General features: G+C 43.7%; 1 protein-coding gene across 1 annotated transcript in view; it reads left to right on the top strand.

Moving 5' to 3' along the window:
* Positions 1 to 27,658, top strand: part of ADAM17 (ADAM metallopeptidase domain 17) — a 91,156-nt gene that overhangs the window by 15,143 nt on the left and 48,355 nt on the right. The window contains 6 exon segments of the mRNA XM_056564161.1: positions 1,056 to 1,189; positions 2,654 to 2,742; positions 5,849 to 6,014; positions 21,256 to 21,398; positions 22,766 to 22,852; positions 27,333 to 27,446. Coding sequence (XP_056420136.1) covers positions 1,056 to 1,189; positions 2,654 to 2,742; positions 5,849 to 6,014; positions 21,256 to 21,398; positions 22,766 to 22,852; positions 27,333 to 27,446 — 733 coding nt within the window.

Here is a 27,658-nt window from a genome sequence, read left to right as displayed (position 1 = left end):
TGCCACACCCTGACATCACAAGGGCAAAGATGACCATACAAAGCCTAAGGGTCTCCATAAACTTTAGACAAAAGTACCCCAAACCTGCCAACTTTCTTAAGTGCTTGGGGTGACCTCCAGATCCTCTACTGACATCCTCTGCCCGACCCCGTTGTTCTCTGAGACATCTTTCCATTATTTATTTATTTTTTCTTATGATTTTTAGAAGGTGAGGAGGAAAAAACAGTGCAAAAATGAAAAAGGAAAAAAACAAAAAAAAAAAACACTGGTCCTTTTGAGGCGTTAAAAGTTAATTTTTAGAAGCTTTACTAAGGAGTTGCTCCTTAGCACCTGTAACATGGGGTGCAATATGAAAACTTTTTTTTTTATCTTCTCACACAACTATGTTTCTGAGACATGGCACCCATAGGGACTTTTCCAGGGAAATTTTCCTGATGTGGTAGCCAAGAACACTAACTCCAACCCGCAAAGAACTGACAAAGAGATTAGTGTATTGCAGAGAGGCCCTTGTTCAGTCTTCTCCTCTCTGGCATATATGGTATTCTCCCTTTTGGAGATTTAGAACTTGTAGTACTTTTATCCTAACAGTGCGGACAGGGCCAGTGACTTGATGGTACCCAGGTAGAAGACATATGGTCTAGGTGTAGGTGAGTCTAGCAATAGCCGAACTAGGAAGCAAGGACTTTGTTGAATGACTAGACTATTTAGCAAGTTCGGGGCTGGGGGATGTTGCTCTGACAAAATCCAGGCCTAGATTGATTCCAACAAGTTTAGATCTTCCCCTTTTCCTGAGATAGAGAGGGAGGTTTGAGAGATCTTTTCAATATAGTTTTCCTCTGTGTTAATTCCAGCCTTAAGAGTCTGATGGTTCACCAGTACGCCCATGGTTATGGCCAATATACAGTACCATGTGGTTTGTGGTATATAGGGGTTTTTATATTCATGAGCAGTTGCTTATGTATTTTTAGTTATTGTCTTTATTGTACAATTATTTAATCACATTATTTAATCTTTATTTAATCACATTTTCTTTTCTTTTTCTTTTTTTTTTTCAGGCATTTTAAATTGTATTTGACCTCAGATGCGGATCATCTTTCAGAAAATCTAAAAGCAGTCGTCCTTGATGGGAACGGCGAAGGAAAAGAGTATTACGTAAAGCGTTCAGACTTCTTCACTGGACACGTGGTCGGTGAGCAAGCGCTTCTATCTGACTTGTTTTATTGGTTGAGCCAATCTTTGTTCTTTCCTGTTGCCTATATAGCGCCAATAAATTTCGCAATCCCCAATCTCTGTCCAGTAGGACTCACAATCTAATTTCCCAATCGCCTCCATACAGATTCTATGAAAAAGACAGATCTAAACCCCATACTCCAACGTTGCAACGCAACAGTGCTGGTCACTGGGCCGCCAAAATGCCCACATTGATTATTTAATTAGCAGCCCCTTGTGGTGATCAGCTGATCAGAATGGGTTGTGATCTTGCTACATCCAGCCAGCAACAGATTTTGCATGTGGCCATCTAGGCATCTCCTCTGCAGCAGTCATTGCAGGGGACATATAGTATTACAGAGTGGGGGGAACCTCTCTATAATGTCTATATTTTTAATGAGGCTTATGGACAAGGATGATCTTCATGGCAGCCACTAAACTCGAATGGGGCAACATTAAGCCTTCACTATATACCATCAGAAGCACAGAGGAGATTCTCTATCTGATAGGTTTAAAGGGGTACTCCCCTGCTCAGCTTTTGGAACTAACTGTTTCGAATGATGGAGCCGGTGTCGGGAGCTTGTGAAGTCATAGCCCTGCCCCCTCATGATGTCACACCCCACCCCCTCAATGCAAGTCTATGGGAGGGGGCGTGACAGCCGTCACGTCCCCTCCCATAGACTTGCATTGAGGGGGCGGGGCGGGACATCATGAGGGGGCAGGTCTATGACTTCACGAGCTCCCGGCTCCAGCATTCGGAACAGTTTGTTCCAAACACTGAGCTGCGGAGTACCCCTTTAAAGGAAAACTGTTAACCTGTTCACCCACACTAAACCCAATAGACTGGGTTATATATAGTGTGGGTGAACAGGAGTCCAGTCCTAGTGAAGTGGAGTTGCAGACAATGAATATGTAAATTGAGCCAACGGAGCCCCACCCCCTCCCTGCGTTTCACTGAATTTAACAGAGGATCTTCTGGGGGACATATCTCAGGACCTACTGGATATATTTAAGTACTTGACCCCTCGTTTAACTCCTGTTCACCCATAATATAACCCAGTGTATTGTGTTTAGTGTGGGTGAACAGGCTGACAGTTTTCCTTTTAATTTGAGCAGGAGGTATTTTGGAGAGTCCATGGGGCCTTTTTATTCCCCCCCCCCCCCCCCCCCCCAGGCCTTCCGATCTTCTTAGGAACCTGGTATTTTCTTTTTGGCCTTTCAGGCTATGTTCACACGGGCAATGTCCACACAGAAAATGTATCATTTCTCATAGATGGTAGGACTTAGAAAGAATAGAAATATCTGCTGTGGAAATTCCGCCATGTGCACAGCACAACAAAATGTCATTCATATCAATGGGACTCTGCTGCTGCATGGAAATTTCATTGTGTGAACCTAGCCTTAGACTGTTTTTGTGATTACTCACCGATGTGTTTTATTGTAGGGGAGCACAATTCAAAGGTCATAGCGCACATCGGCGATGGCGATTTTACAGCACGGATCTCAACGGATGGGGAGGAATATAACATTGAGGTAGACTTCTCAATACGTGCATGTGTCAACTTCAGTTTTTTTTTTTTAGCTGCTGATTTTCCTTGGATCTACAGTGTCTATGTACAAAGTATATTATCTGCAATAATGTTGCATATAGTGACTATAACATGCTGTGTCTATGCGGGAGATTTATCAAAACCTGTGCGGAGCAATAGTGGGGCAGTTGCCCATAGCAACCAATCAGATCGCTTCTTTCATTTTTCAAAGGCCTTTCTAAAAAATAAAAGAAGCAATCTGATTGGTTGCTTTGGGAACCTGGTCAACTTCTTCTCTGCACAGGTAGTGTACAAGTTCCTGGTGGGCGCCAAACATTTTCCTTGTAGCATTGTCTTCTTCCTTCGGTTTAGCAGAGGAACTAAGACATTGTAGCGGTTTCTGATATGTCCACTGTTAAAGGGGTACTCCGCCCCTAGACACCTTATCTCGTATCCACAGGATACGGGATAAGTGTCTGATCGCGGGGGGTCTTGCCACTGATCTCCTTCCCGGTACCCCAACATGAAGCTGTGGCCGACATGTCCCCCCCTCCGTATATTTCTATGGAAGATACGTGAACGCTGTATCTCAGTCTCTTCCGGGGCGTGACGACTACGGCTGCCTTAACCCCTTAAGGACCGGGGTTTTTTCCGTTTTTGCATTTTCGTTTTTTGCTCCTTGCCTTTAAAAAATCATAACTCTTTCAATTTTGCACCTAAAAATCCATATGATGGCTTATTTTTTGCGCCACCAATTCTAATTTGTAATGACGTCAGTCATTTTGCCCAAAAATCTACGGTGAAACGGAAAAAAAAATCATTGTGCGACAAAATTGAAAAAAAAAACGCAGTTTTGTAACTTTTGGGGGCTTCCGTTTCTACGTAGTACATTTTTCGGTAAAAATGACACCTTATCTTTATTCTGTAGGTCCATACGATTAAAATGATACCCTACTTATATAGATTTGATTTTTTAAGACTTCTGGAAAAAATCATAACTACATGCAGGAAAATTAATACGTTTAAAATTGTCATCTTCTGACCCCTATAACTTTTTTATTTTTCCGTGTATGGGGCGGTATGAGGGCTCATTTTTTGCGCCGTGATCTGAAGTTTTTAACGGTACAATTTTTGCATTGATAGGACTTATTGATCGCTTTTTATTCATTTTTAAATGATATAAAAAGTGACCAAAAAAGCACTATTTTGGACTTTGGAATTTTTTTGCGCGCACGCCATTGACCGAGCGGTTTAATTAATGATATATTTTTATAATTCGGACATTTCCGCACGCGGTGATACCACATATGTTTATTTTTATTTTTATTTACACTGTGTTTTTTTTTTTATTGGAAAAGGGGGGTGATTCAAACTTTTAATAGGGGAGGAGTTAAATGATATTTATTCACTTTTTTTTTTCACTTTTTTTTTGCAGTGTTATAGGTCCCATAGGGACCTATAACACTGCACACACTGATCTTCTATGCTGATCACTGGTTTCTCATAAGAAACCAGTGATCAACGATTCTGCCGCATGACTGCTCATGCCTGGATCTCAGGCACTGAGCAGTCATTCGGCGATCGGACAGCGAGGAGGCAGGTAGGGGCCCTCCCGCTGTCCTGTCAGCTGTTCGGGATGCCGCGATTAGCCGCGGCTATCCCGAACAGCCCGACTGAGCTAGCCGGCCACTTTCGGTTTCACTTTTAGCCGCGCGGCTCAGCTCTGAGCGCGCGGCTAAAGGGTTAATAGCGCGCGGTGCCGCGATCGGCACTGCGCGCTATTAGAGGCGGGTCCCGGCTTCACTATGACGCCGGGCCCGCCGCGATATGACGCGGGGTTACTGTGTAACCCCGCGTTATATCAGGAGAGCAGGACCAAGGGCGTACCTGTACGCCCTTGGTCCTTAAGGGGTTAAAGGGGTACTCCGGCCCTAAGACATCTTATCCCCTATCCAAAGGATAGGGGATAAGATGTCTGATCGCGGGGGTCCCACAGCTGGGGACCCTCGCAATCTCTCTTGCAGCACCCACCTGTCTCAGCTGCACGGAGCGACGATAGCTCCGCGTCTGAAGACTCACGTCCACAGGGCTGGAGTATTGTGACATCACGACTCCGCCCCCTTGTGCCATCACGCCCCACCCCCTCAATGCAAGTCTATGGGAGGAAGCGTGACGGCTTTCACGCCCCCTCACATAAGCTTGTATTGAGGGGGCGGGGTGTGACGTCACGACACTCCGGCCCTGTAGTCGTGAGTCTTCAGACGTGGAGCTATCATTGCTCCGTGCAGCTGAGGCAGGTGGGTGCTGCATGAGAGATTGCAGGGGTCCCCAGTGGCGGGACCCCACGCGATCAGACATCTTATCCCCTAGGGGACAAGATGTCATAGGGCCGGAGTACCCCTTTAAGCCTAGCACAGCCGGCGTTCAGAACATAAATGTTCAGAATGCTGGGGTGCCTGAGATTGCAAGGGTCCCAGTGGATGTACCCCCCCCCGCGATCAGACATCTTTAAGGGTAAATGCACACATGGCAGAACATGCAGCAAAACCACACCAGATATTTTTTTTGCCTGGCATCTAAAGGTGCAAAAAAAAAACTATACTCTCTTTGCAATACTTCTCTGGTCCTCTACCAGCCTCTGTAGACCCGGCCTCCATTGATAACGTATTCACAATGACCAATTCAACCTGTAATCTGCTGTTAATTTACATTTACCATTAACCTCTTCCCTTTTTGTAGTTTTCAGACATAGCATATTGCCCAATGCCTAGTGCAGTTTTTCCCAACCAGGATGCCTCCAGCTGTTGCAAAACTACAACTCCCAGCATGCCAGGACAGCCGAAGGCTGTCCTGGCAAGCTGGGAGTTGTAGTTTTGCAACAGCTGGAGACATCCTGGTTGGGAAACAATGGCTTAGTATCCCGTCTGTAGACCTATTTCACTCTGCAGATTCATAAAGCTTTTTATTACTTTGATTTATACTTTATACCTTACAAATAAAATAAAAGATTTGCAATTCTTAGAGAAACCTAATTTTTCTTTGTCGAGCTCCTTGTTCCACACAATGTTTTTGTACGGCTTCTATAGTTTCTAAACCCATTTTTCTTTCAGCCACTATGGAGGTTTACAGAGAACACCTCAAGAGATCACCTATTGGTCTACCGCTCTGAAGGCATCAAAGAAGTATCCCGTCTCCAGTCCTCCAAAGTGTGCGGATATGTGCAACCTGAACAGGATCTCTTCAGCAACCGGGAGGAACCGAGAGAAACGCACAAAGGTAACGACTGCATATTCATCCCTAATCCACTGTCATTTTACTGCTCAAATATTGAAAAGTATCAGGGACTATTTTCCCATGAATAAATAAAATACCTGTAGATATTAGACCCTGTGTCAGTCCTCTGACCTGTTGGGAAGTCTTTTACAACAGATCTGTCATGGCCGTCCTGGAGTGATCCTATCATTACTGGTGATTTTTCAGGGTTCATTAGTACTGATCAGTGTCCTGGGAGATGTGAGATGTTCTTCCAGCCGAAATACTGGGGTCAGTCTTTAGTTACGTGAAGACATGGGAGCTAGGATAGGGGATAAGTGTCTGATTGTGGGGGTTTCAGTGGTCGACCCCTATCACTTCCTACAGCCACAATGTAATCTCCAGAACGAAGCTTGGCTATCCTGAATAGAGCAGAATATATCTGCGTGTGCTGCATGCATAGTCTATGGGAGCGCAGGAGATATACAATCAGAAACGCATCTCTTATTCATGGGGTATAAGTGCTGGAGTACCCCCTTTATTTTTCAGAAGAAATGTTCACATGGAGCGATGATCCCCCAGCACTTCCAGACACAAGTCACTCCAATCCTCTTATTGGAAAGGATAATGCCCAGCGGGGACTAATACCCTCAACTGAAGACCCACCTAGAAATCTACTTTTATTGTTACTATTTAAAAGGTTTTTCAAACAATACAACACATGTAAAGGTTAACCTTATCGGGTTGTGCAGTGAGACGAGTTAGGAGATTGCCCACTAAGTGCTGCTGTTGTAGAGGTCTCTATTCATTCTTAACACTATTGGGAAGTTTCCCCAATTTAGGATATTGTGTGTCTTATTGAGACCACATTTCCCACTGCACACCTGCCTAAAACCAACGAACACCTGCCCTAACGTTTCGCTAGAAAACTAGCTTTCTCAAAGGGACATCAGGTACCTACAACAGCACCACTTAGTGGCCAATCTCCTAACTCGTCTCACTGCACAACCTGATACTTTTAACCTTTACATCTGTTGTATTGTTTGAAAAACCTTTTAAATAGTTACAATAAAAGTACATTTTTGGGTGGGTCTTCAGTTGAGGGTATTATTCCCCGGAGGGGATTATCCCTTCCAGTAAGGGGATTGGAGTGATTTTATAGGAATTATCCCAAGACCTACTGGGACAATTTTTGCTAAGTGTTGACGATATGGATAAAACACAAACTTTATTTCATCCTCCATTAAAAACATCAAGGATAGCGAAAAAGTAAAAGCAAGGACCGATGCGTTTCGGCTGTGTAGCCTTTTTCAAGGTCTTCTGAGAACATACATAACACAGAATAAATATACAAGTGAATACATTGCTCCTTCCTATAGTGCACATCACCTCCTGAAATTAAAGGAGACATCCAGTGCTAAAAAACATATCCCCTATCCTAAGGATAGGGGATAAGATTCAGATTGCAGGGGGTCCGACTGCTGGGGCCCCGGCAGCCCGCGGGAAGGGGGCGTGTTGACCACCGCACGAAGCGGCAGCTGACACGCCCCCTCAATGCAACTCTATGGCAGAGCCGGAGCGCTGCCTTCGGCAATGTCCGGCTCTGCCATAGTGATGTATTGATGGGGCGTGTCGGCCTCCGATTCGTGTGGTGGTCGACACCCACTATATGGACAGCGAGCCGGGGCCCCGTACAGGAGATCGCGGGGCGCCCCAGAGGTCGCCCCCCCCCCCCCGTGATCTGAAACTTATCCCCTATCCTTAGGATAGGGGATACGTTTTTCAGCACTGGACTACCCCTTTTAACCCTTGCTTCACACACGTGTGTGAACCAAGGGTTAATTTTAATAAGGTTGTTGCGGGGGGTAACAAAACATACAGAGGGTCCTACAAAATCCTGCACAGTCCTGCAAACTTCTGAAATGGCACAATTGAGTGATGAAATAGCATGGAGGGTACTATCTCTAAAAGTTGTGACAAAGTGTTTGCGGCAGGGGGCAGGAGTGGAACACACACCTTGCGGGAGCGGGCGGTAGCAGTCACATGCAGGGTTCTACTAGTAAGGACTGGAACCTCTGAATTAGAGAAAGCATTCTCCCTGTATAGGGGCGTGCATGTCCTAGTCCAGTGTTTCCCAATGAGGGTGCCTCCAGCTGTTGCAAAACTACAACTCCCAGCATGCCCAGACAGCCGAAGGCTGTCTGGGCATGCTGGGAGTTGTAGTTTTGCAACAGCTGGTGGCACCCTGGTTGGGAAACACTGTCCTGGACATAAGGGATGCATGATGTTGGATTCTATTATCCTTCTTAGAGATGAGCGAACTTACAGTAAATTCGATTCGTCACGAACTTCTCGGCCCGGCAGTTGATGACTTATCCTGCGTAAATTAGTTCAGCCTTCAGGTGCTCCGGTGGGCTGGAAAAGGTGGATACAGTCCTAGGAAAGAGTCTCCTAGGACTGTATCCACCTTTTCCAGCCCACGGGAGCACCTGAAAGCTGAACTAATTTATGCAGGAAAAGTCATCAACTGCCGAGCCGAGAAGTTCGTGACGAATCGAATTTACTGTAAGTTCGTTCATCTCTAATCCTTCTAGTTCCATGTAAATGAACCCCACTGTGATTTTCATTTAATAAAACAAAAAGTTATTTTTCAATGTGCGGGTGCCTGAGATGTAAGTACCCGAGAGCAGCTTTTTTGGCATTGTGACGTCTTCTCCAGAAGAGCCCGGGTTGCTTGTTGTCTGCCTCTCAGCCGTACAGTAGGAAAGATCAAGGAGAAAAGAAAAAGGCTTGAAATTTACAGTAAGTGCTGCTCACCCCACCCCCCCTCCCTCTCGACTGCCCACTCACTTGTAATAAAGAACAGCTACTGCGTGGGGAGAATCCTGCGCCTCGGCTCATGTGCAGCAGGGGAGCATCTTCTCTGTGTGGGATAATGTACAATTACATGCACTGCAGCTCTATGGGAGGAGGAGATTCATGTGCGTACAGCCAGGGGCCGTAACACCCAACCGGAGGAATAATGTAGGAGCTGGAATGGATGATAAGAGCACAAGGATATTTTATGGGGGCTTTTATGTGCAGATCACCATTGAGCGTATTCAGTCCTATTTTGCAATGTATAATGAATTAAACCAGTGTTTCCCAACCAGGGTGCCTCCAGCTGTTGCAAAACTACAACTCCCAGCATGCCCGGACAGCCGTTGGCTGTCCGGGCATGCTGGGAGTTGTAGTTTAGCAACAGCTGGAGGCACTCTGGTTGGGAAACACTGGTTTAAAAAAAAAATCTTAATCCTTCCAGTACTTATCAGCTGCTGAATACTACAGAGGAAATTATTTTCTTTTTGCAACACAGAGCTCTCTGCTGACATCGCGAGCACAGTGCTCTCTGCTGACATCTCTGTCCATTTTAGGAACCGTCCAGAGCAGCATATGTTTGCTATGGGGATTTTCTCCTACTCTGGACAGTTCTTAAAATGGACAGAAATGTCAGCAGAGAGCACTGTGGTCGCGATGTCAGCAGAGAGGTCTGTGTTCCAAAAAGAAAAGAATTTCCACTATAGTATTCAGCAACAAATAAGTACTGGAAGGATTAAGATTTTTTTAAGAGAAGTAATTTACAAATCTGTTCAACTTTCTGGCACCAGTTGATTTAAAAAAAAAAATAAAAATAAGTTTTCCACCGGAGTACCCCTTAAAATTACAATTTTGGATCACATCATTTCATAACTCTTCACTGTGTTGTTCTTCTGCTATCCCTCCTGGATGTACAGTATACAGTGGTCCCTCAACATACGATGGTAATCCGTTCCAAATGGACCATCATTTGTTGAATCCATCGTATGTTGAGGGATCCGTGCAATGTAAAGTTTAGGACAGTGGTCTACAACCTGCAACCTCCAGATGTTGCAAAAATACAACACCCAGCATGCCCGGACAGCCGTTGGCTGTCCGGGCATGCTGAGTGTTGTAGTTATGCAACATCTGGAGGTCCGCGGGTTGTAGACCACTGTTAGAGGAAGTTGTACTCACCTGTCCCTGCCGCTCCGGACCGTCACCGCTCGTCACCGCTGCCCGGGATGTCGCCTTCCATCGCTGTCGCCGCGTCCCCGGGGTGTCCCCGACGCTCCGGCAAGGCCTCTGCTTCCCCGGCATCCACACTCTCCGTCGCCGCCATCACGTCGCTACGCACACCGCTCCTATTGGATGACGGGACGGCGTGCGCAGCGACGTGATGACGACGATGGAGAGCGCCGACGATGCAGGGGATCCCGAAGAGGACGCGCCGGAGCCCCGAGGACAGGTAAGAGACATCACCGGAGCTCACGGGGCACCGTAAACGGCTATCCGGTGGCAGCTGAAGCAGTCTGCGCTGCCGGATAGCCATTTATGCGATGGCCCCGACATACAAAAGCATCGTATGTTGATGCTGCCTTCAGCATGTGATGACCTCTGAGAGGCCATTGCATGTTGAAATTATCGTATGTCAGGGCCATCGTAGGTTGGGGGGTCACTGTATATGTTTTTTAATTCCTTTTTTTATAAAAGCATCTTAACGGGTACTCGGAAACCTGTGGCATACTTCCTCACCAGAAAAGAGTAATAGAAACGGACAACTCAAGGGGGGATAGGGATGGAGTGACACAGGGGGGGATCAAAGGTGGTGGTGGTGGTGGGGTGAAGTAGTGCGGGTGGGTGAAGTGGCGTGGGGGGGGGTCAAGGTGGGGATGAAGTGGCACAGGAGATTAGGGGGGGGAATCAAGAGGAACAGAGGAAAGAACGGGGGGGGGAGAAAGTGACAAGGGGTGTAAACTGGAATAGGGGGTGATCAAGGGGAAGGTGAAGTGACATGTGGGATCAAGGGAGTGGGATCAAGGAGGGGGATGAATAAAATGGCACAGGGGGTGAAGAAAGGGGGGCACGGTGAAATGGCACATGGGACATTTGTGGTGCTGATACTGGATACTGGTGCAGTTGGCTGTACAGCGAGGAGTGTGTCACCAAACTATGCATGTCTAAAAAAGGGTGTCACCATTTGAACATTTTAGGTTGTAGAAAACGAACAACTCTTTCCATTTACACGCTGTAAAAGAAATGTTTCAGTGATAAGTTCTGAGGTTTTATTTACATAGTATAGCACCATCTAGTGTTCAGTGTGTATAGCAGTGTGCACATCCACCTACTGAGCGGAGTGCTTGTGGACACACACGCTCATTATTCTCATAACAGGGTCTGTGTATAGTGATCCTTTGTTTCCTGCAGGGGCCCTTCTCGCAAAAGGAGCAGATCCCCTGCTGTAGTATAGCTGAAATAGGAAGGGGCTATAGTGTCACCTGCCAGAGGGGGAAGGAGATTGATTCTATTCAGAACCCACTACCAGCAGCACCAAGGGAAACGCAGGGAAACATCAAATTATAAAACACTAGAAATTACTTTTAAAAAAGAGCTTTGAAAAGGCTTTCAGGACAAGTTTTGACCCCCTTTTATACACATGGCATTTATGTTTTTAAAATGGAGAGAGGATGGGTAAGCTGCTGGCAGACGCCCCTTGCAGCAGCTCATCCAACATGCCCTATCCTTCTCTCCTACATCGTCATTATACACGTTAGACCAATGTTTCCTAACCAGGGTGCCTCCAGCTGTTGCAAAACTACAACTCCCAGCATGCCCGGACAGCCAAAGGCTGTCCGGGCGTGCTGGGAGTTGTAGTTTTGAAACAGCTGGAGGTATCCTGGTTGGGAAACACTGCATTTAAACAGCCGTCCGGTCCTTTTTATTAGTACTCACGAGTATGATAGAGTGTTATAGGAGCAGAAAATCCACTTTGATACCAAGGCCCCTTTTGTTCTTAAAGGGGTATTCCAGGAAAAAACTTTTTTATATATTAACTGGCTCCGGAAAGTTAAACAGATTTGTAAATGACTTCTATTAAAAAAAAATCTTAATCCTTTCAGTACTTATGAGCTTCTGAAGGAAACGCCCAGTTTAGAAGAGGTTTGCTATGGGGATTTGCTTCTAAACTGGGCGGTTCCCGAGACATGTGTCATCAGAGATTACTAGGACAGAAAAGAACAACCTTAACTTGAGAAGCTCATAAGTACTGAAAGGATTAAGATTTTTTAATAGAAGTCATTTACAAATCTGTTTAACTTTCTGGAGCCAGTTGATATATATAAAAAAAAGTTTTTCCCTGGAATACCCCTTTAACCCCTTAAGGACGCAGGACGTAAATGTACGTCCTGGTGCGGTGGTACTTAACGCACCAGGACGTACATTTACGTCCTGTGCATAACCGCGGGCATCGGAGCGATGCCCGTGTCATGCGCGGCTGATCCCGGCTGCTGATCGCAGCCAGGGACCTGCCGGCAATGGCCGACGCCCGCGATCTCGCGGGCGTCCGCCATTAACCCCTCAGGTGCCGGGATCAATACAGATCCCGGCATCTGCGGCAGTGCGCGATTTGAATGAATGATCGGATTGCCCGCAGCGCTGCTGCGGGGATCCGATCATTCATAACGCCGCACGGAGGTCCCCTCTCCTTCCTCCGTCCGGCTCCCGGCGTCTCCTGCTCTGGTCTGTGATCGAGCAGACCAGAGCAGGAGATGACCGATAATACTGATCTGTTCTATGTCCTATACATAGAACAGATCAGTATTAGCAATCATGGTATTGCTATGAATAGTCCCCTATGGGGACTATTCAAGTGTAAAAAAAAAATAAAAAAAAATGTGAAAAATCCCCTCCCCCAATAAAAAAGTAAAACGTCTGTTTTTTCCTATTTTACCCCCAAAAAGCGTAATTTTTTATAGACCTATTTGGTATCACCGCGTGCGTAAATGCCCGAACTAATAAAATGTTAATGATCCCATACGGTGAACGGCGTGAACGAAAAAAAAAAAAGTCCAAAATTCCTACTTTTTTTATACATTTTATTTTAAAAAAATTATAAAAAATGTATTAAAAGTTTTTTATATACAAATGTGGTATCAAAAAAAAGCACAAATCATGGTGCAAAAAATGAGCCCCCATACCGCCGCTTATACGGAAAAATAAAAAAGTTAGAGGTCATCAAAATAAAGGGATTATAAACGTACTAATTTGGTTAAATAGTTTGTGATTTTTTTAAAGCGCAACAATAATATAAAAGTATGTAATAATGGGTATCATTTTAATCGTATTGACCCTCAGAATAAAGAACACACGTCATTTTTACCATAAATTGTACGGTGTGAAAACGAAACCTTCCAAAATTAGCAAAATTGCGTTTTTCGTTTTAATTTCCCCACAAAAATAGTGTTTTTTGGTTGCGCCATACATTTTATGATATAATGAGTGATGTCATTACAAAGGACAACTGGTCGCGCAAAAAACAAGCCCTCATACTAGTCTGTGGATGAAAATATAAAAGAGTTATGATTTTTAGAAGGCGAGGAGGAAAAAATGAAAACGTAAAAATTAAATTGTCTGAGTCCTTAAGGCCAAAATGGGCTGAGTCCTTAAGGGGTTAACTGGAAATAGACTATTTGGTCAATTAGTTTCTACACAAGCGCTCGGCTCCATCAGTAGAAGATCCTCCTGGCACGATGCCCTCAGGTTCCCAAGAAATGAATCTACTGAAGTTTCGGCTGAAGCTGCACATTAGGGAACATGTACTGTGCTAAGTGCTCCCATAGCCAGGATACCAGCTGGCCGTATACTACTCCTCATATATCTTAATAGAGAACATGTTGTCATTCTGAGGACCAACACTTATGACTAGAGATGAGCGAACTTACAGTAAATTCGATTTGTCACAAACTTCTCGGCTCGGCAGTTGATGACTTTTCCTGCATAAATTAACTCAGCTTTCAGGTGCTCCGGTGGGCTGGAAAAGGTGGATACAGTCCTAGGAAAGAGTCTCCTAGGACTGTATCCACCTTTTCCAGCCCACGGGAGCGCCTGAAAGCTGAACTAATTTATGCAGGAAAAGTCATCAACTGCCGAGCCGAGAAGTTTGTGACGAATCGAATTTACTGTAAGTTCGCTCATCTCTAGTAGTGAGTAGTGTTCACACTGACACGTGCCAGGCAGTAAGGTTTGTCTTGGCATTGTTCACATGGAGGTGTTTCATGTTGGTCAAGGACTGTTTTGAGTCCTGAATTTTTCAGGAAAGAGGAAATCTATTCCTAAAATCATGACCGAAATAACTTTTTGTTGTTGGATGACTCGAATGAGATTCTCTATTTCCTACTATAGTAATATATTTAGCTGGAAACTCCAAATCCCTTACGGCTTCCCGTCCTCAGAGATCATCTTATGCTGAGTCTGGACTTTATTATTTTTTTTTCTTGCTTTGTCCTTCTTCCCATACATTTGTATAAGGATATATTCACAGGCAACAGGTTTATTTCAGGAATATCTACGACCCATTTATTCGAAGAACTGCAGAAATCCCTGCTCCTTCAGTCTTCAAAATGTCCAATCCATCATGACAGATCCTCCTTTTAAACCCCTTTTAGACAGTTCAAAACAATCGTCAGACTTAAAGGGGTATTCCAGGAAAAAACTTTATATATATATATATATATATATATATATATATATATATATATATATATAAAATCACCTCCTCCAGAAAGTTAAACAGATTAGCAATTTACTTCTATTAAAAAATCTTAATCCTTCCAATAATTATCAGCTGCTGAAGTTGAGTTGTTCTTTTCTGTCTGGCAACAGTGCTCTCTGCTGACATCTCTGCTTGTCTCGGGAACTGCACAGAGTAGAAGAGGTTTGCTATGGGGATTTGCTTCTACTCTGGACAGTTCCCTAGACAGGTGTCATCAGAGAGCACTTAGACAGAAAAGAACAACTCAACTTCAGCAGCTCATAAGTACTAAAAGGATTAAGATTTTTTAAATAGAAGTCATTTACAAATCTGTTTAACTTTCTGGAGCCAGTTGATATATAAAAAAAAAAGTTTTTTCCTGGATAACCCCTTTTTAACCAACTTTTTTCAGATGTGTATGGAGGCCTGTAGACAAAGTTTACATTGTTCCTATATATTGTACATGGGAAAATTCTTCCAAAGTATACGTCCAACTTTAACCTTTTGGCTTTTATGCCATTTCGGTCAATGTAGGTGATGTATTGTTATCTGTATTGATTGCCATCAACTTTTCTCAGGAACAGATTTAAAGGAGATCTCCGGCGAAAATTAACTTACAGTATAGGGGATAAGTGGCTGATTGCGAGGGACCGGACCCTGGGGCCCCCCGCGATCACTGGGAAGAGACCCAGGGCTCAGTGAGGAGCATGCTGCATCCGGCATGCACTCCATTTATTCCTATGGGAGTGCCGAAAAGACCCAGGTACAGCTCTCGGGCATCATCGTCGCTCCCATACAAATGAATGGATCGCGTGTCACCTACTGGTAGACAACACACGCTGCTTACTGAGAGCACCAGGTTCCCGCCCTGATGATCGCGCTGGCCTAACCCCCCCCCCCCTCCCCACGATCAGCTACTTATTAGGGGATAAGTTAAGTTAATTTTCGCCGGAGTACTCCTTTAATCAGCAGAAGAGGTGTGAACAGAGACTTAGGTGAAATATTCGAAATCTCTTAGCCATATGTTTCCAGAGAGGTTTTTTTCTTCACGGTAAGGCTGGGCGGTATACCGGTTCATACTGAATGCCAAAATTTTTGGACTTTAAGATATGAATTTTTCCCAATACCATAATACTGGTTTGGCCCCTCCCCCTTGGGAATGAATTATCAGCCCAGCGCTGCGCTGTCCCCACATCGGGGAACTAATCATGTGACCTGCCAGCGCTGTTCTGCTCCCCCCCCCCCAAATTAATTATCAGCCCAGCGGGGTACTACTCACATATGTCACCCGCAAAGACTGCCCATCTCCTCTTTGTTGGGGGCCGCCGGTGCTGGAACTCACTGTACGCCAGTGGTCTCCAACCTGCGGACCTCCAGATGTTGCAAAACTACAATTCCCAGCATGCCCGTCCGGGCATGCTGGGAGTTGTAGATTTGCAACAGCTGGAGGTCCGCAGGTTGGAGACCCCTGCTGTATGCTGTATCCCTATGCCCGGGCTGCAAAAGATAAAGAAAATAAACTTTAACTTACCTACGTCGGCCTTACGCTGGGGACTGGAACGGAGCGATGTCCCGCCCTAACCAGTGATAGGCTGAGCCCACTGTCATGTAAGGAGCCGGCTTCTTACATGACAGTGGGCTCAGCCTATCACTGGCCGGGGCGGGGCATCGCTCCGGCTGGTGATAGGCTGACGGCTGTCCGACGTTCCAGTCCCCAGCGTGCGGCCGACGTAGGTAAGTTAAAGTTTATTTTCTTTATCTTTTGCAGCCCGGGCATAGGGATACCGCGTACAGCAGTGGTCTCCAACCTGCGGACCTCCAGCTCTTGCAAAACTACAACTCCCAGCATGCCCGGACAGCCAACGGCTGTCCGGGCATGCTGGGAGTTGTAGTTTTGCAACAGCTGGAGGTCCGCAGGTTGGAGACCACTGGCGTACAGTGATTTCCGGCGACCCCCAACAAAGAGGAGATGGGCAGTGTTTGCGGGTGACATATGTGAGTAGTACCCGCTGGGCTGATAATTCATTGGGGGGGGAGCAGAACAGCGCTGGCGGGTAACATGATTTGGGGGTGGGGGAACAGCACTCGCGGGTCACATGATTTGGGGGGGGTGAAAGAAATACTGTGGAACCGCCATAAGTTACAAAAATACAGTGATACACATATTTGGTCCTACCGCCCAGCTCTACCTCACAGATGACAATGAAGTCTCATTCCTCCCTGTAGTCTATACAGAGCTGATCACAAAGAGATGATGTCAGTCACGAATCACTAATGTGTATGAAATGTATACACACCGGCTGACGCCTGCTTACATCCTGTCTGCCAGGACTGATCATGTTTGCAAAATGAAGTGACCTCATACTTCCCTCTTTTTTTTTTTTCAAAAAAATGATTTCATCGAATTTTTGTCCATGTTTGATCTTTTTTGCACTAGTTTTAAGCACAACGTCAGGTTGGCACTGGTTGGTGGTTTTGGCTGGAGATTCATGACTAACTTTGTTGCGTGACGTTACAGGATGTGTTATTCATGTGATTTTAGAAAAATATGTGAAAACCTAAAGGGGCACTCCCGTGGAAAATGTATTATTTTTTTTAAATCAACTGGTGCCAGAAAATTAAACAGATTTGTAAATTACTTCTATTAAAAAAATCTTAATCCTTCCAGTACTTATTAGCTGCTGAATACTACAGAGGAAATGGTTTTCTTTTTGGAACACAGAGCTCTCTGCTGACATCATGATCACAGTGCTCTCTGCTGACATCTCTGTCCATTTTAAGAACTGTCCAGAGTAGGAGAAAATCCCCATAGAAAACATATGCTGCTCTGGACAGTTCCTTAAATGGACAGAGATGTCAGCAGAGAGCACTGTGGTCATGATGTCAGCAGAGAGCTCTGTGTTCCAAAAAGAAATCCATTTCCTCTGTAGTATTCCTCTGTAGTACTGGAAGGATTAAGATTTTTTTTATAGAAGTAATTTACAAATCTGTTTTAACTTTCTGGTGCCAGTTGATTTAAAATAAATAAAAAAAAAGTTTTCCACGGGAGTACCCATTTAAGATCAGTCAGGGTCTCAGTGATGAGACCTCCATCGATTTAGGAGAAGTTCTGGAAATGCTGAACGGAATTGCAGCAGAATTTCTGTGTTCTTAGAATACAGAATTCCGCAGAAATTCAAGCCCCATTGACTTCAATGGGATTCCTGCAAAGACTGGTTTTATATTTATGTGGAAAGCGGAATTTCCTCGGCTGAACGCCCGCCGCAGAATTTCAGTTGTCAGAATGGGACTGCGTAAAATCACTGGGCAGTAAATTTCGGCTGAATTTCCGGCTGAATTTTTTTGTGGAATTCCCCACGTAAATTCCGCTGTGTGAACATACCCTTATAATGGGGCCACAGGATGCAGATTGTGCTACTCCATGCTCACTTTCCTGATCGGTAGTTGGGGGGGGGGGGGATGGTCTTAGCTTTGAGACCCCGAATGATCAAAACCTTTTTTACATAACAGGTACACTTTGAACCAGCGGTGCACCAAAATGAACATTTGGTGCCGAAACGGAAAATTTGGGCCCATGTTTTGTGATCTACAACTGTTGTTCTGATGCTGGTGTAGAAGTACAACTCAGTCAGCGCGCTGTAGCTGTACTATGTACTAACAGCTCCCCGCCACTGCGGGTGTCGTGCTGCACGCCGCGAGCAACAGGGATAATCGTGCCGGGATCTGGTTCTACGCCGAGACTGGACATACAGTGTTACCCTGTGGTGCTAACTAGCACCAGTAAAGTGCTTATTGATTACATTGCATGGTGGGATCATTTATGTCATAACAGGGACTGACTTGACCTGAGCTACATTTCAATTATAATATTCATAGCTAAGATTGCATAAGTCTCCCCTGATGATGCCTTTAACTTAGGTTGAAACTCGTTGGGAGCAATTAACATCCTATGCTGCGTAGCATATACGTATAGCACAGGAGGGCTATGTTAATTTAATTCTATTTTAGTTTCACTATAGCACGATTATTTTGGTGATTTTTATCAATATCATTAAAAGTTATATTTTAACACACGCTGTTCCACACCATATTGGTTATTTAAATATGATTTGATATAGTTGATGCTGGGAATAATTTGGTCTCCTTGTAGGACCTGTACCTCTATAACATACAATTATAGCGTAGAAGTACAACTCCCAGCATCTCCAGACAGCTTATGGATTCCAGGGCATGCTGGAAGTTTTTGCCGATCAAAACCTTTTTTTTTACATGACAGGTACACTTTGAACCAGTGGTGCACTGAAATGAAAATTTGGTGCCGAAACTGAAAATTTGGGCCCATGTTTTGTGATCTACAATCTGTGGTTCTGATGCCGGTGTAGAAGTACAACTCCCAGCATGTCCGGACAGCTTATGGATTCCAGGGCATGCTGAAAGTTGTAGTTCCGCACCAGCCCCAGAGCCACAGATTGTAGATCACCGCTCTGTAGCACGTCTGGGGTTAAATCAGTGTTTTTTTTTCAAACAGTGTGCCTCCAGCTGTTGCAAAACTGCAACTCACAGAAGGCCCAGACAGCCTTCGGCTGTCTGGGCCTGCTGAGAGTTGTAGTTTTACAACAGTTGGAGGCATACTGTTTGGAAAACATCTACATGAGACTTATTCAGTAGTTTTGTACAATGTGGAGCACTTTGTGGTGGCAGCGGGCCAGGCATTAAGCCTCACAGTCTGTGGGTGCGCAGAGATCTTGGAAAAATATGTGTTGTGGAATAGAGCCAGGGAGATGCAGTAATGTAACGCTTCACTATTGCTTCCCCTTAAAATATATGTCAGAGAAAAATGGCAGAAGAACGGAATTCATTTACCTGAATATTCATTAAGGACTGAGCCTTTACAGGAAATCCTCTGCGAAGTGCAGCTTGAATCTTCCCCACTTTAGTTAAAAGCTTATGGTACGTTACATCAGGTGAGAACTCGGAAGGGGGGTATTGCTTTGCAGCAATGCTAAATCAGCTTTCCAGTTTAAGGCTATGTTCACACTGCGTAGTTTTCCCTTATAATACACTACAGAATACACTGCAGTAAATTTGAATTGCGGTCATGGACGCCGATTAGACCCATTTATCTGGTGGGTTGGATGTCCAGCATGTAATGGATTCCCCAACACTGTTTTTCTTGTCGTTCTGCTCCATTGTTGGGCATGCTCAGTGATCTTTTCAGAGGTCATTCTACGGGGAGGGGGGGGGGGACTGATCTGTGAGCAATAGCTATTGTGTGCAACCCCATTATCGATGTACTGGTGTCACCTTTCACTATAAGGCGTTGGAATTAACAGGATTCTGCTCAGCTTGATGCAGAATTATTGCAAATTTGCGGAATATTTGTGACATTTTGGCGGAATTTCTGTGTGCTCAACTGCCGAAATTTAAAGCCCCAATGACATTTGTGGGATTCCACAGTGGAATCCTACTAAATTTAAAGGCAGGTTTATTCTTTGTGCGGAATCAGGAATGCAGAATTTCCCTGGCGCGTGGATGCCTCAGAGGAATCCCGATTAAACACAATGGCCCTTACTTACTAAGAGTGTTGTGTAGGTTTCTTTGTGGGTTTTAATTCCCTACAATTTATTTTCCACAATATTTACTAAGGTTTCCCTACATTTTCCACTTTCCCTACATTTGGCCTTTTTTTTTTTACACATGCTCTGATCTGTCGGGTTTTCCTCAGCTGAAATCCACCACATTTTATGTGAAAACCTTAGTAAATATGTAGTGTTTTTGTGAAAATGTCGGGAATACGCCCCTTTTCGGTGACCACGCCCCCTTTCCACAATGGTCAAGCCCTTTTTAGGGTTTTCTTAGCCAAATGGAGAGTTAGTTTGGGTTTTTTCAATTCTGGCACAAAATCTGGTGCAGACAGAATTTCCAGCGCAATACGCCAGAATCTGGCGCACAACCCGACAAAACATGTCGGGTTTGCAATAGTAAATGAGGGCCAATGTGCAGTAAATTTTGTGGAATTTCCGAGCTGAATTTTTCGGGTGGAATTCCGCTGGGAAATTCCGCTGTGTGAACATAGCCTCATCCTGTCTGTGATGATAAGGAGGAGACTGCTGGTAAGTGATCTGAACAGAACAGGAAGGCCTCAGCTTAGATTTAGGCCTAGTGGCCTAAATGGAAACTGCAAGATTTCAGGATTGTTTACAAATATAAATAATAAAATTTAAAAAAAATCCTAAATGGGCTCGGTCACTTTTAAAAGTTGTAGAGACATGTGAAAAATGTTGATTGGTCAGGGTCTGAGTGTCTGCAGATGTGGCTTCGTCCATATACGACAGCAGCAAAGTGGGCCCGGACCCTATTACTTTTTCGGCTGATGTTTTGGTGACATTAGGGTGGATCTCAGGTTTGTGCAGCTGCTTGACTGTAAAAAAACAAAAACATTTCATGAGATTCCCAATAAATTTGTTTTTCAGCAAGAGCCCCAATCTGTTCCCAGGTTGTCTGTGGTATTGCGGTCTGCTTCATGCACTTAATTGGAGTTGAGCTGTAATACCATACACGTCCAGTGGACAGGAGTGGTGCTGTTTCTGAAATAAAGTATCCATGTTTTTCTAATTCTATGTGACCCCTTTAATAATCCCAAATAAACAGTTATATATCCATTGTTAACATTTTATTTAGATACCGAACATTTGCATCGGGAGAAAAGGCAAAAACCTCCCCCAGATCCTATGAAGAACACTTGTAAGATGCTCGTGGTGGCAGATCATCGCTTCTACAAATACATGGGACGAAAGGAGGAGAGCACGACTATTAACTACTTGGTGAGGAATCTGCAATCTGACATATTCCTGTAAAACCTAGAAGAGAGGTTCTTCACTCTGGGCAATTGCTACTTGTTAGAAGGGAACCTTGACCATAAGCTGATCACAAAGTGTTGTCCTGCTGGGACCTCCAGCGATCAGCTGTAGAAAATTTAGCATGGACTTCTTTTTCGTAGCGCATTCGTTGCATTCGTTTTTGTGGTGTGCAGATTTGTTTGCGGTATATGTTTACATACCTTTTAACTCCTTACACCCACGGACGTAAATGTACGTCCTGGTTTGGCAGTACTTTGCGCACCAGGACGTACATTTACGTCCTGTGTATGACCGGAGCAGCATCGGAGCAGTGCTCGCGTCATACACAACAGGTTCCCCTATTAGCAGCCAGGGACCCGCCGGTAATGGCCGACATCCGCGATCACGCGGATGTCCGCTATTAACCCCTCAGATGCCGTGATCAGTACAGGTCACGGCATCTGCTGCAATGCGCATGTTCAAATAGATGATTGGATCGCCCGCAGCGCTGCCGCGGCCATCTGTAATGGCGGACAGAGGTCCCCTGACCTGCCTACATCCGTCTCCCGGCGTCTTCTAGTCTGCTCGATCTCAGACCAGAGCAGAAGATGACCGATAATACTGATCAGTGCTATGTCCTATACATAGCACTGAACAGTATTAGCAATCAAATGATTGCTATAAATAGTCCCCTATGGGGACATAAAAAGTGCAAAAAAAATAAAAAAATAAATAAATAAAAATTTGAAAAAGTAAAATAAAAATAAAAAAGTAAAAACATTTGAAAAATCCCTTCCCCCAAGAAAAATGAAAATTGTCAGTTTTTCCCATTTTACCCCCAAAAAGCGTAATTTTTTTTTATAAACATATTTGGTATCGCCGTGTGCTTAATGTCAATGATCCCAATGATGTCAATGATGTCAATTTTATATAAGCGAATGTGGTATCAATAAAAAGTACCGTACCGTTTAAACGTATCTCGCTGCGTACTACTGTGGTATAGATGTGAACGGGCCCTTAGTGTGATCTCTGAAGCTGTGTGAGGGACTACTTTCTATACAGGCCCATGAAGGGAAACAGGAGAAGGGAGCTGAGAGATACTAAGGGGACCTGCTTCCTGGTCACATGATCGCGCAAGTGCTCACCCATAAAAAGTGAATAGATCGGCGCTGCAGAGAGATAAGCTGAAATAGGGTGGAAATGACACTGGAAAGCACCTGTGTTTGCATGGATAGTGTTAGAATAGTGGTGTGTATATTGCTTTTTCAATATATATATATATATATATATATATATATATATATGTATGTATGTGTGTGTGTGTAAAAAATGTTACCTTTTGGTGATTGTAGATCGAGCTCATTGACCGAGTGGACGACATCTACAGGAACACGTCATGGGATTCTCAGTGGAAGGGATATGGCGTCCAGATAGAACAGGTATGTTGTATACAGCTGTGGTAAGCAGTGTATACCAATGTTGGCATATAAATCATTCCAGGACTATATGGGATTAGAGTACAATCTACAGAATTCTTTAACAACCAATGTGCCTCCAGCTGTTGCAAAACTACAACTCCCAGCATGCCCGGACAGCCAAAGTTGGGGTTGTCTAGTCCAGCCTTCAGCTTTATGATGTACGGTCCATTAACTGATGTCGTGTTGGAGGCGGCTGAATCTTTGTTGCTGGGAATCTTATTTAATAATTAATGGATAATTCAGGATTCTCAGGCTTGGTGCATTGACGATTTTATTCTTCATCTTATATAGAAGAGGACATCACAGGACATGACTGAGAAATATACTTATATTGTAAGGTTCTGTTCACATGTACTGTATACACTGCAGATTATATGCAGATTCTAACCAATATAAATAGCATAAAATCTGCAGCATATACAGTATATGTGAACATACCTTTAAAACAGGTCTCCTATACTACTCCTAGATTTTTATATTATGTAAGCAGTATTTCCATCGGAAAAAATTAAAGGGGTTCTCCACCATAAGGGGATTTTAGTACGTACCTGGCAGACAGTAATGGACATGCTTAGGAAGGATCTGCGCTTGTCTTGGGGCTAAATGGCTATGTTATGAGATTACCATAACACTGTGACTAGCTTTTTGTGAACTTGTATTTCCTGTTTGACTTATGTTTTTTTTTTTTACTACAAATCCCACAATTCCATTTTCCTCCCTCTCACACATCAGCCACCGCACCCATTGAAACAAAAGACCTGTGTTTTTCAATCAGGGTGCCTCCAGCTGTTGCATTACTTGCAGATTGCTCTCTCCACCCATTGAAGCAGACAGGCTCCCTGTCATCAGCTGACTATTGAGTCAGGTCTCGGCCGCATTGCAAGCTGGGAAAAATCCGAGACAGCAGTCATTTTGTATGCTGGTAAAAATAAATATTGGGGTGAAAATCACAGAAGAATTGGGAGAAAACCGTCACACACAGGTATAGACACTATATTATGAACTACGCTAACTTTACAGCCCCTGTAGCATAGTCAAATAAAAAAAATCCTGGAATACTCCTTTAACCCCTTAAGGACGCAGGACGTAAATGTACGTCCTGGTGAGGTGGTACTTAACGCACCAGGACGTACATTTACGTCCTAAGCATAACCGCGGGCATCGGAGCGATGCCCGTGTCATGCGCGGCTGATCCCGGCTGCTGATCGCAGCCAGGGACCCGCCGGCAATGGCCGACGCCCGCGATCTCGTGGGCGTCCGCCATTAACCCCTCAGGTGCCGGGATCAATACAGATCCCGGCATCTGCGGCAGTTCGATTAAAATGAACGATCGGATCGCCCGCAGCGCTGCTGCGGCGATCCGATCATTCATAACGCCGCACGGAGGTCCCCTCTCCTTCCTCCGTGCGGCTCCCGGCGTCTCCTGCTCTGGTCTGTGATCGAGCAGACCAGAGCAGGAGATGACCGATAATACTGATCTGTTCTATGTCCTATACATAGAACAGATCAGTATTAGCAATCATGGTATTGCTATGAATAGTCCCCTATGGGGACTATTCAAGTGTAAAAAAAAATGTAAAAAAATGTAAAAGTAAAAGTAAAAAAAAAGTGAAAAATCCCCTCCCCCAATAAAAAAAAAGTAAAACGTCCGTTTTTTCCTATTTTACCCCCAAAAAGCGTAAACATTTTTTTTTATAGACATATTTGGTATCGCCGCGTGCGTAAATGTCCGAACTATTAAAATAAAATGTTAATGATCCCGTACGGTGAACGGCGTGAACGAAAAAAAATTTAAAAAGTCCAAAATTCCTACTTTTTTAATACATTTTATAAAAAAAAAATGATAAAAAATGTATTAAAAGTTTTTTATATGCAAATGTGGTATAAAAAAAAAGTACAGATCATGGCGCAAAAAATGAGCCCCCATACCGCCGCTTATACGGAAAAATAAAAAAGTTATAGGTCATCAAAATAAAGGGATTATAAGCGTACTAATTTGGTTAAAAAGTTTGTGATTTTTTTTAAGCGCAACAATAATATAAAAGTATATAATAATGGATATCATTTTAATCGTATTGACCCCCAGAATAAAGAACACATGTCATTTTTACCAGAAATTGTACGGCGTGAAAACAAAACCTTCCAAAATTAGCAAAATTGCGTTTTTCGTTTTAATTTCCCCACAAAAATAGTGTTTTTTGGTTGCGCCATACATTTTATGATATAATGAGTGATGTCATTACAAAGGACAACTGGTCGCGCAAAAAACAAGCCCTCATACTAGTCTGTGGATGAAAATATAAAAGAGTTATGATTTTTAGAAGGCGAGGAGGAAAAAATGAAAACGTAAAAATTAAATTGTCTGAGTCCTTAAGGCCAAAATGGGCTGAGTCCTTAAGGGGTTAATAGCAAGGGCTACATGGCGATTTTAGCATATTCCAATATCGCATGTAATGACTGTCAAAGTGTTTGCCTTTAGACATGAACACCTAAAATACATAAATACATTTTTTGTTATTTCTTTGTTTTTTTGTTTTTGTTTTTTTTATTTTTATTTTATGGGAAAAGAGGATGATTTAATATTTTTTGACAGGGTAGGGGCTACATACACACACACTTCAGGCTGGATGTCTACTTTAACCCCTTTACCTCCAGGGTTTTTCCATTTTTGCACTTTAGTTTTTTCCTTATCACCTTCTAAAAATCATAACGCTTTCAGTTTTCCACCTATATGAGGGCTTGTTTTATGCGCTACCGATTTTACTTTATAATGACATCAGTCATTTCACCATGAAATCTATGGCGAAACAAAATAAAATTATTTGTGGGACAAAATTGAAACAAACAAAAATAAAAAATAAACGCCATTTTGTAAATTTTAGCAGCTTCTGTTTCAACACAGTGCACTTTATGCTAAAATTGACACCTTTATTTTTATTCTGTAGGTCCATACAATTAAAATGATACCCAACTTATATAGGTTTGATTTTGTTTTACTTGTTAAAAAATTATCATTTTCTGCATGAATATTAGTACATTTAAAATTTTCCTCTCCTCTTCTGACCCCTATAACTTTTTTATTTTTATGTATGTGGGGATGTATGAGGGCTCATTTTTTGCACCGTGACCTTCAGTTTTTATCTGCCATTTTTGTTTTGATGGGACTTTTTTTTATCACTTTTTATACTTTTTTTAAGGTGTTCAAAGTGACCAAAAATACGCAATTTTGGACTTTTTTTTTTTTACGTATATGCCATTGACCGTGCGGTTTAATTAACATTTATATTTTTATAGTTCGGATATTTACACATGCGTTGATACAACATATGTTTATTTTAGTTTAGATATTTATTTATTTTTTTAAATGGGGAAAAGGGGGTGATTCAAACTTGTATTAGGGAAGGGGTTAATTCACATTTATGACTTTTTTTTTTGTTTTTGTTTTTTGTTTTTTTTACACACCATTTTGTAGTCCCCATAGGGAACTATTACATGCAATCCTTGGATTGCATACACTGTTCAATGCTGTGCCATAGCATAGCATTGATCAGTGTTATCTGTGCTTGATTGCTCCAGGCTGCCTGGAGCATCGAGGAACAGATTGGACAGCCTTCCTCTTAGCTGATCAGGACACTGCGGTGAAACCGCGGTGGTCCCGATCAGCTCCGCTGAGCGGCCAGGAATGCTTTTATTTTAGACGCTGCAATAAACTTTGATCTCGGCATCTAAGGGGTTAATGCTGGACATCACCATGATCGATGATGTCCGGTATTAGCCACGGGTTCCGGACCACCCCGCTATGACGCGGGTCAGCTCGTGAGCCGTCTCATACAGGTACGCCCTGCATTCTTAAGAGGTTAAGGCCCAGCACACCATGCCATACATGTACGTCCAATGTCATCTGGGGGATAATGCGCAGTAATGGAGGCTTCAGAGACCTCAGCAGGGATTATATAGGGCCGCCATTATTATTAGTTTGCTGTATTGGTTGGTCCATAATGGTGGACTGATCAGTCTTGATAGCTTATGATGCATTCTGTCTGCTGCACCATGCGGTGTTTGTTCAGGGCCCATTGTAGCAGAGTTTGGGCACAGATGGCACAGCAGAAATGGGTGAAGATTCTGGCACAGAGGAATGAGCTGGTGAGCAGAAGGCTGGCATCATGAGGTGACTGAGCGACAGTATTCCTAGGAAGAGACAAGATGAGCAGACATGAAGATTGGGGGGAGGGGGGAGCAGGAAATCTGAGCAATCTGGAGTCTGTACTGAGAACGCTGAAAACCTGCTAGAGAGAGCGAGGCTAAATAGGGAATATGTCTAATTCTTACACTGACGCTATACACTGTGCAATAGTAACTTGGTGTAATGAGACTCCTTTACATGATTTACAGCTTCTGGACTTACAATATACTGTTATGACTTATTATCCTTTTAATACAGATCATTGTTCACAAGGAACCAGAGAACGTGACCGGTTCAAAGCTGCACTATAACATGGCGAAGAATTATCCCAGTGAGAACAAAGACGCCTGGGATGTGAAGCAGCTGCTGGAGGTGAGAGGGCAAGTGGGCAGATGTATAATAGCCCAGTATGGCAAACCATATAGGGTGGGGGCCTAGTGGAGTCATACAGCATTAAATATAAAGGTGGCCGAGAAACATTACCGTTCCCCTCAAGTTACAGTATTCATAATGGGCGACCAATATCATTTGAGACTGTATGACTTGTTACTAGCTCTGAGGTCCTTTAAATAACAAGATAATAA

This window comes from Hyla sarda, chromosome 3 (genome assembly GCF_029499605.1).
Source record: "Hyla sarda isolate aHylSar1 chromosome 3, aHylSar1.hap1, whole genome shotgun sequence".
NCBI lineage: Eukaryota > Metazoa > Chordata > Amphibia > Anura > Hylidae > Hyla > Hyla sarda.
The sequence above is the reverse complement of the archived record's forward strand: the minus strand, read 5'-3'. Positions and strand labels throughout refer to the sequence as shown.